The sequence below is a fragment of the Oncorhynchus gorbuscha genome, linkage group LG15 (assembly GCF_021184085.1).
Source record: "Oncorhynchus gorbuscha isolate QuinsamMale2020 ecotype Even-year linkage group LG15, OgorEven_v1.0, whole genome shotgun sequence".
In the NCBI taxonomy this organism is placed as follows: domain Eukaryota; kingdom Metazoa; phylum Chordata; class Actinopteri; order Salmoniformes; family Salmonidae; genus Oncorhynchus; species Oncorhynchus gorbuscha.
The window spans coordinates 64,364,507-64,374,702 of record NC_060187.1 but is presented as its reverse complement, the minus strand read 5'-3'; the positions used below and the strand labels follow the sequence as shown (position 1 = coordinate 64,374,702).

The 10,196-nt window shown below is 41.9% G+C and overlaps 1 protein-coding gene across 1 annotated transcript in view; it reads left to right on the top strand.

The window, feature by feature from the left end:
- LOC123997751 (hepatocyte nuclear factor 6-like) overlaps nucleotides 1–10,092 on the top strand; it is a 12,009-nt gene extending 1,917 nt beyond the window's left edge. The window contains exons 2-3 of the mRNA XM_046302276.1: nucleotides 1–149; nucleotides 5,879–10,092. The exon at nucleotides 1–149 is cut by the window's left edge and continues 1,234 nt beyond it. Of these exons, the coding sequence (XP_046158232.1) occupies nucleotides 1–149; nucleotides 5,879–6,189 (460 nt within the window). The 3' untranslated portion in view covers nucleotides 6,190–10,092. The remainder of the gene's footprint in view (nucleotides 150–5,878) is intronic.
- The last annotated feature ends 104 nt before the right edge of the window (nucleotides 10,093–10,196 follow it).

Sequence of the window (10,196 nt, the reverse complement as noted above, 5' to 3'; positions counted from 1 at the left end):
GCTGTGTAGGTCACAGGGCACTCTGTCTGACCTCCTAAGGAACCCCAAGCCCTGGGGCAAGCTCAAGTCTGGTCGCGAGACCTTCAAGAGGATGTCCCGCTGGCTGCAGGAGCCCGAGTTTCAAAGGATGGCCTCACTGCGGCTGGAAGGTAAGATCTCTTTCCGTTTCTCCCCATGTTTTTCTCCAAAAATCCAACACGATCTATATGTTGCTCAGAGGAATGAAAAACTAGTTGTGCCTTTCCTATGATCCTAAAGGGTAGATTTGAATGATAGGTCCATAGTTTGTACGGTCATGCCTTTCACATTTTAGGACTCTCACAAAATACATGTTACAAAGCATTCAAGGAGCAAGGGTACACAATGTATTGTGATCTAGTTAAACCTTCAGAATGGACATTTTCCCTTCTTAAATGAACCATGGAGATCATAATTACAAGGATTAATGTTGGTGAAATCTGCCATAAAACCACCATAAAACACTATTTGTTTGTGTATGCCTGAAGTTAAGAGTTGGGGAGATAGTTAGGAAATGTTGTTTCTGTTGTGGAAACATACACTTATGCTTTCACCCAAACTTAATTTGAAATCCCCATATCTTAGAAAAATAAAATGAATATTTGTGAAATGGGAGTACAAGATAAAACAACATTATGAAAAAAATAGGTATTTTTAAAAAGCAGGACATGATTTGGTTGACATTTGATAGTCTTTGCGGATATGCACTGAAGAAGATAGCACAATATGCAGCGCTGTGTTACAGTGTTGTCACTCCATGGAGACTGAGAACCCATCTGATACATGCAGCACAGAAAGAGATCCAAGTGAACACAGTAATATGATATGGGCTGAGAGGAGAGTGTATATGTTGGCAGGGGTCTGTGAGCTGTGTAAGCAAGCACAGTTGATCACAGCTTTTCACTATCTGTCAGCAGCCCAACTGATTAAGCCCAAAAGCACAATAGGGCTCATAAGTAATGATTGTGCACTCTTGCAATCCTCTTACAATTATTGATCTTTGATTGTTTAGCTCTCTGAACACATGTGTACATCCTCAGTTTGACAAACATTTCCACTAATCATACTCAACCCAGTTGCAAGTGATGAATTATCTTGTTTAGATTTGCAGAGTTTCTGTTATGTGACATGTTATTTTGTCTTCAATGCATCCAATCTTGACTTGAAAGCAGTGTTATTGTGCAAGGAGGACATGTGTCCACTGAGGTGTTGTGCCATCTGTAAACATGATCTTTTTTTTTCTTCATTTTGTGGAAACACCACCTTTTTTATGATAGATGACCCAACAATTTGGATTATCTCACAGTATTCTTGTTATTTTACCTCAACGGTCATAGATTTATTTTTCACGACTCACTGCTCAAAATTCAAGGAGCAGATCAATCCCAGTCATAAAAAATGAAGGAGCTTACATGGGGGATGTATTGCAAGCGTACTAACATTTGACAACGTTTCTCCCCCACACAGTCTAAACTTGCATATTTAGTTAATGGCAAAGGCACAATTTGGACAGCTCTGCACTTTTCTAAATAACCTACTTTCTGAGGGGGTTGTTTTTCCCTTCCCAGCCAACCCCCTTTTGTTTAATTACAAGCCGCTATTGATTTCCATGGGAAAGAGCAGCACGCCATGCCCACACACACCTCGACCGCATCGGCAGATCGAGACAGGAATTAGAATGCACAGTGCCCTGTGCTCCCTAGTCTGAAGATAGCTCAAGTGTTCTTTCCGTCACGCCTCAAGTTTTAAGATGATCTACCTTAATGCAGCACTTCCTTAAATACCCATCAGCTCCTTCAGCATGTCAGTGTCTCAGCCAGCTCTCCATGTTTATTTTTTATCATGCCAGTTATCTTCCCTCGAGAATTCTGTTTGTTATGCAAAGCTTTAGGATAAATGGTGGACCTGATTATGTAATGTCATCATCTTTTAATATTCCTCTTTATGAGACATTCTGAAGGACTTACATTGGAGAAGGTTATTTTTTCTTTCTCCTGTTTAGTGGTTATGCTCTCTGGCTCTGTATATTAGATGCATCTTCAGGCCAACCACAGGCTTTGGAGGAGGCAATCAGGCTGTAGTCAGAGAAGAAGGCAGGGTGCAGCTAAAGACCACACAGTGGTGCTTGAACACTTTAAGTCGCGAGGGATCAGGGAACCTAACTTTAAAGATGATGGCTGAAGCCCTTGACTGAAGGTCTAAATTAATAAGAAAGGTCAATGCGGTTTATGTCTCAGGTCCAGTGGCTGCGCCATCCCCCAGCAATGAAAGCTATGAAGCCAATCCACTGTATATACGCTGCTATATTCAGTCCAGTTATCCTAGCTCAAAGGTCACAAGGGAAACATTTGCATATAAAAATTTGTGGTTTTAACAGCCCAGTCTCCCAAACAAATAATGTTGTTTTTATCGGGTTGTTGCAGCTCCCCATTCTGGCGCTGAAGGGGTTAACCAGCCTCTATGGGTCGAGGAGTCTGAGCTGCACAGATTTAATCAATAATTTCTATCAGCCCCTGGCCCAAGAAATCAGCAGGGGGTGGGCTGGGGCTGGAGGGGGGGAGACAGGGAGGGGGTCGGCTAGGAGGGGGGGTGGAGGTTCAGACGCCGGGGGGTAGGGAAAGGGCTTTCGATCACGTTTCACCAACACGAGACAAGGGCATACATCATGATCAGGGGCTGTTCCCACGATCATAAGAAGCCTATAGGGGAATATTTATGTCTCCAGGAGTAGCCCCAGTGCCAGGGATTTATAACATGGTAATTGCAAGCCTTTTACACATGATTACAGCATAAGGAAGCATTTACTTAATGGTCGGCGTTATGATCGCCAGCCAGGGAGGCAGAAAAGGATAGGATGAAGGGGCAGAGGAAAAAAGGAGGTGTAGGACAGCCTGACTCCTCCAAACAACCCATAATTCCACAGTACAAGCAAACTAACCACTACTTTCATGTCATTGCTTTCATTACAATGTGTTTCTGAGCACAGGGCAGTATGGGTTCTATAGCTGCAGTCTTCGTATTGACACGGTAGGAATATATAATGCCAGTAAAACATGTAGCAGTTGGGAAAACCTATATATTTTAGTTGTGGTAATATTGACATGTTTCTGAAATTTCAGGCCGTTCAGATTTGAATGAGACTTGGTTCGATAACTCTCAGAAATGTAAATGAGCTGTAGATGCCTAAAAGCTCAAGTTGACAAGAGGTTAGACATCGCAGAGTCTAACATTTCCTTCAGATAATGATTCAGAGTAAATAAGTGGGAATTACAGCACAATGTATTAAGGCACAACATTCACATTTGCTAAACTAGACCTCAGCTATAGGCTAGTGAATTGGAAATGTCGTCGTTATAATGGCACTGCTAATAAATGTCCTAATTATAAAATATGTATAAATTGTCTTTGAATTGCTGTTTATCATTTGCACTACTGTGGGTTTAATATTAGGCCTATCAACCCTCAATGTTTGAGATGATTTTCAATGGGGAGATATACAGTAAGCCAATCTATCTATTGAACATCTCAGCGCCTTTTTTTGAGACTGGGGGCAGCCTCGCTGTGTGTGTGTGTGTGTGTGTGTGTGTGTGGTGTGTCACTGCTTACGCTTTAAAAACCCCCTCACCATCAGCAAAAAAGCAATTCAACCACACACTGCTGATTGAGACGTCTTAAAAGTGTGCATTTAGGTAATTACAAGAGTCACCCAAATATGTTTTAGTCCACTTAGGGCTTCTGAACACTCGGAGCAGTGCAGACTCTGCTTGTTTCAATCCTCTCTGACGTAACCTATTTAATAGAAAATAAATGAGTTCTCCCTACAGTGATTATCACTCACTCTCTCCGCCTCATGTAAATGACTTTTATGAGAAACAAATGATGTTGGAGTGTCCACTAAGACAAGTCAGCGGGGAAGAAGAGGGAAAAGGAGGAAGAAGGAAGGGGGGGGGGTCTTCATTTACAAAGACAGCGGTGGGTGTAGTGTTTCCAGTAAACACTATTGTAGGCCTACATGTATATGTGGTCAAATGTTTAGTTGTGGGCAGAGTAGCCCATACACTTTGTATTGTCTAATCCTCATATGGATGCACTGCAGACACAGGCCATAGCCTATAACGTTTTCTCTCAACACTCTAATTAGGCTACATGTAAACATTGAACAATATATATAGCAATTACTGCATTTTCTCTCAGACATGATGTTATTTTTCCTTATGAGGACTGCACTGGATGCTGTATACTATGATCTGGGACTGCACTGGATGCTGTATACTATGATCTGGGACTGCACTGGATGCTGTATACTATGATCTGGGACTGCACTGGATGCTGTATACTATGATCTGGGACTGCACTGGATGCTGTATACTATGATTTGGGACTGCACTGAATGCTGTATACTATGATCTCGGACTGCACTGGATGCTGTATACTATGATTTGGGACTGCACTGAATGCTGTATACTATGATCTCGGACTGCACTGGATGCTGTATACTATGATCTCGGACTGCACTGGATGCTGTATACTATGATCTCGGACTGCACTGGATGCTGTATACTATGATCTCGGACTGCAATTGTGTGTGAATCGCATAAACACTTTTCACCCTCCTGTGAATGATGCACAGACTTGCACATAGACAGTCATTTACCATCCTAATGCAAAAAGACTTTAGGGATTTTACTGCAAAAAATGCTTGTTTATTGTCTACATTTGGATGCTATGAGGTTGGCATGGCTAATTTTGCCTGCCTCAAGTTGGCTTCTCTTTTTTGCCTTGGAAAATCTGTTATTTCTGTAGAATGGTAGCCTCTGCCCCCATTGCTACATCTCCATCCTCTGTCCTGGATAAGTGTAAATGGAAAACAACGACTTGGAATTTAGTCGAACTGAAATTCGAAATGAAAGCGAAGCGAAATTGTAGCGGAGTCTTACCAGTAAATGTGTGAAAATGTTTAGGTAAAACTGTAACAGTAATTATTAAACAAACCTTTGATAGTCAGTAATAGCAACAACATAAGCCAGAACTGCAGGTAGGCCGATTAAAGAAGCCAGTGTTGTTGTGCAGTATGTAAAATTGACATTTTATTTCATGCTCTAGTCTAGCGTAGGCTAATTCTGAAAACTCCCCATTTGCTAATGTACATGTGCTGTGTTAACCTAATTTTCCCACCACACGCAGGTCAGGTGTCACTCAGGCACACTGACCTGTCACAGGTCTGCACATGCCAACAGAAAACAGAGTAGCCCAGTGACGTGTACACTGCATTTGCCTTTCGTGAACTAACACTTGCACTTGACTCCCCCCACTAGCACGGACTTTGCTGTTAGCCACTTTATTGAGGAACAATATACTTGCTATGACTGAGATATGTGGTTGTCCCACCTAGGTATCTTAATATGAATGCACTAACTAATCTGGATAAGAGTGTCTGCTAAATGACTAAAATGTCAATGTTGACCTATTCAGTAAAAAATTCAAAGTGTGCCTAGAACAAATTCTTTATTTGTTATTTATCTGTAGACTATTTTATGTTTTTTCTTTGCTGGTGGGGGATAATGTCCATGACAACAATTATTTTTAGGCCTAGTCTTGTTGTCTATTAAGCATTTATCCAAGTTGAGTGGCCTACTAGTAACAGTGTGACAGCCTAATGTCTTGATTTCTGGTGGATTAGGTTTACTTTACCAACTGTGCAGTGAAACAAGTTGCTGATTCATCTCTTTTAGCGAATCAAACTTGCTTAGCTAATCTGTTTTCCTTCAAGAAATCCACTTTCTCTCAGCTAATCCATTTGTCCTAGTTAGCTAGCCAGTCTGTTTTAGCTAACCCATTTTTCTACTTCTTCTTCTTACAGCTTGCAAGCGGAAGGAGCAGGAGCAGAGTAAACTGGAGCGCAACCAGGGCCCCAAGCGCACCAGACTGGTGTTCACGGACCTCCAAAGGCGTACCCTATTGGCCATCTTCCGGGAGAACCACCGGCCAGCCAAGGACCTCCAGATCACCATCTCCCAGCAGCTGGGCCTGGAGCTCTCCACCGTCAGCAACTTCTTCATGAACGCCCGACGCCGCAACGTTAACAAGTGGGCGGAAGAGGGCCGCCCCTCCTCCACAGGCTCCTCGGGCTCCAGCGTGTCCTCCTCCGCCGTGTCCTGCAGCACGGCCTGATGGGATAGAGGTGGGCTGGGTGGGCGTCCTGGCAGCAGAGGGCACATAGACTGGTCTAGGTAGAGATCAGGCGTAATAATGTACTCCTCGTTATTAGAGGGAGTGATGGAGTTGGCGTAGTTGAGTTTTTATGAAGAATTATCACAGAGCATTTCAAACCAAAGTTGATCACTCCTTGATATTGAAGGGGTGATACCCAGAATAATATGAGAACTTGTATGAGACAAGTTCCTATAATTTGAATGGTCGTGGGTGAATAGTTTATTCAAATTTTAAGAGGGTAACAGTGAGCACCCTTGATTTCTTTCATTTCATCACATTCAATTTGAATATGGTAGGTTATGAAATCATATACAATTTCATTTGCCACATGCTTCGTTAACAACAGGTGTAGATGCTTACTTACGGGTCCTTTTCCAACAATTCAGAGTTAAAAATTCAACTTTTTAATTTTTTAAAATTTAATTATGACACAAGGAATAATATGGTTATGAGGCTATTAATAATCAGGACTTTTTTTTTGCCCTCAGGGCTAATTTAATCTCCCTTAGTAGAAAGAGAAATCAAGAGGCATCACTGCATTGCATAACACACCTAATTCAAATTTCCACCACCCGTTACATCGACAGATCTCCATCTTCTGTCCTTTGTTTCTCTGAGGAGTCATGACAAAGGTCACAGAGAATAACATGGGGATTGTGACAAAATCAGAGCTCCATCACGTTTTCTGAAGAATGCGGCATGTGTTCCCATATAACAGGGTTCGCAGGACTGCAGAACTCTCTGGATGATCAGGAGGTTATTTCTCTCTCCACGATTCTCCGTTTTCAATCATTACCTGTCACGAGAACCTTGACTTTTATTTTACACTTCTTGACAACGGTTCCAGCTTGAATGAATCACAGTTTTCAAGGAGCAACCTTGGTGTGTCTCACTTTAAATCGGGACAGAATCAGTAAATAAGGGCAGAATTTCAAGGGATGCCAAGTCAGAGACTTTTTGATGCAACCCTCCAGCTTTAAGACATTGACTGACCTACCAAACAAAAGCTCTGTAGCCATTTTGACTCAACCAAAACACTTTGAACACGACGGACGTAATGGAAAGAAGTACTTGTAACACAATGTATAGTAATGGTGTAGTATTTTTTCCACTCATGTTTCAAAACACTTAACTGAACAAACCTCGGCTCCATTGCAAATCTTTTTTTACAGACGCCTGGAAAATGGAGGAATGTGATTCTTTCAGCCCTTTTGTACAGATTTCAAGCACATTGCTCTATTTATAGAAATCCAATGGAAGTATGAGTTGTTGTTCCAGTCCTGCTACGTACACCAAGGTCATTTTAGTTCCTCGAGGGACGGTTTTAACATGCCTCTTTATAACCAGTTTCATTGGAGCAAGAATTTAAAATGCCATTGCTGAACTGATCAATGTATTTATTACTGCATTTCTGTATTTATTGTTTTTCTTTTGTTTCTCTCTATTTATTTGGTTGTTTATTTATGCTATCTATATACTGTAAGTATTTATTTAATAATGCTTTGTATGTCTGTGTGAAACATAATTTTTTTCTGATGGGTACTTTTAGTTGTAGAATCCCATCGTAATACCAAAGATTAAGATTGTCCTCCCTGAATGTATGGCCTAAACCCCTTTCCTCTCCCCCGACTCCCAGTGATGTTATGTATCTCTCTCTTTAAGGCCTTTGTTTTATAGAATAATGGGGATTTCTTTACTATTGGCAAATGTCTCTGTGGTCAGGTCTTATGCCAAGACTAAGCTTGTTTGAATGTTGTGGTAATGTGACATCTCATAGGTTCACAGGTTGCTTGTAAAATTGTGTTCAAACATCATTCGGCAGAGTGTCTAGAGAGTCCAGGGATGCACTTACGGAGCTTTTCAGGCTCTTAAGTGTGAATCCTTTGAGACCCCATGGAAACATGCATGCTGTGCATCTTCCTGGGGTTTGCATAGCAGTGACTCCCCTTGATGCACTGCACACACTCCTATCTATGTCCTGCTCAATGTGATTTCACCATCCTCCAGACTCATCCCTTCTGCCAGTCTTCTCAGTTCCACAGGCTCCTCTAGCGTGTTCTCGGTTTTGCTTTGTAAGGTAGTGGGGAGGGACAGCTTGTCCACCAGCTAGCGTGCACCTCTCCTGTCTTTAACCTTGGGAGGGGCGTGTTGTCGGGGCCCCTTCACAGCGTGCACTTGAAAGATGGGCGGTCATGAAAGAGGCCATCGACTTTTGCAGACTTCAAAGGGAGCCTTTTTCATCCGTCTCCTCTCTGCGTATCTGGTCTAAGGGTCTGCTCCTGGCCAGACCCGTGGGTTTAGGGGTATTCAAAGGGGGCGGGGAGATCAGAGAAGTGGCTGAATCACCCCTGAACAGGGTGCAATGTTTTGGGAGAGGGGGTGGAAGGGCACAATAGAGTAGAATTAAAGTTTAATGAGCAACAATTGTAAGCATGCTGGGACCAAGGGAGGGGGCCAGTCTGGTGCAGGGAACATGAAAACCCCTACCAGTTTTGATGTTCCTTGTTTTCTATCTTGTCATGTGGTGTTCTATCAAAGACAATAGAATAGGTCCCCATGACACCTTTATTCTTTTCCCACTGCCCATATTTTAGAATAGAGTCTGCCTTCAAATGGGAGAGAGACTTCTCAGTCATTGTCTGCTCTGTTTTACCTGAGGAGAGATCTCTCCTTTGAATGGAGAGTTGATAAGACCATTGCAGATGGTCTGTCATCAATTTAGCCTGTTGCACCCCCTAGTGGATCGTAAAGAAATGTCTCTCTAGATTAAAGGACATCTTGGTCGACAATGTTTTCAAGCTCTTCTGGGGCTTAAAAACACAGGTACATTATATACCAAAGTATAACTGAATATGCATGGATACCCTCTGATATTGTTTTTGTACTATACAAGGGGTTATCATTCCATCTTAATTAGTACACCAGAAAGCCAAAGATAGTGAAGTCCAGTGAGATGTGCACAGTCTTTTTAGGTTCAGCATTTGAAGTTGGAACTGAGAGATTGACATGAAGCTGTGACTGTAGAGGAAGTATTTGGACTCTGTAACCCCAGTGTTCCCTTTGTCCCCCTGTGTACGTGAATACTTACCCATCTACCTCAACTGTGTGAGATGTTGTGTGGCAAAGAAGTTTCTTAACCAAAGATTCCATCCTTTCTGTCTATCTGTCTGTCCATCTGTCTCTCATGCTTTTCGAAAACCAAATGTGCTGGAATCAATCTGTTACAGGAGCAACCAAGCACCATCCAGCCAAAGCGTAGTCCAGTGGACTACAGAAGTCATATTTACCAATAATCTGTATATAATCATTTTCAAGACCCAAAAAGTAGGTGACAATCCAAGCAAGGAGGATCTTGCTGTAATCAACGTTGCCTATTCCTTGTACCAAACTAGAATCATGTGACTTACTGTAACAGTTACGAAAGCCCAAGAATCAAGACTTCAACCAAAAACAAAAGGTCAAGAGGAGACTAAAGCTATTTTTTCACATTTGTAAAACCATTACCCCTTTTCCAATATGTTAGTGTATTTGAAATACTGTTTGATCCCACTGTTGGAAGCAGGAATAAATGACTCAATTCAAAAGCTTTAACGAGGCCAAATTGAGGGAAATATTGTATTTGACATGGGTTTGTGTCTGGGTTCCTAAACTAGGACTCGCCCACCATACTTATCGTGCCATTCTCGTCCATGTGTTAGACTAACTAATGAATGTGGCTAACCAACCAAAGGCTTAAAACACAACACTTTAAATGTCAATCATGGTGGGACATTTTGTAACAGCTAAAGAGAATCCCTTTGAATACCTCATGTGAAATTGTTTGTTGTGATGTTGCACCAAAAAATTAAAATGACTCATTTGTAACCCAATTTAGTTTGCTGACTTCATTCACATTACATGGCAACACACATGATGTAGGTCTACATACTTGTCATTTTGACTGACGGAGGAAATGGAAATAAACA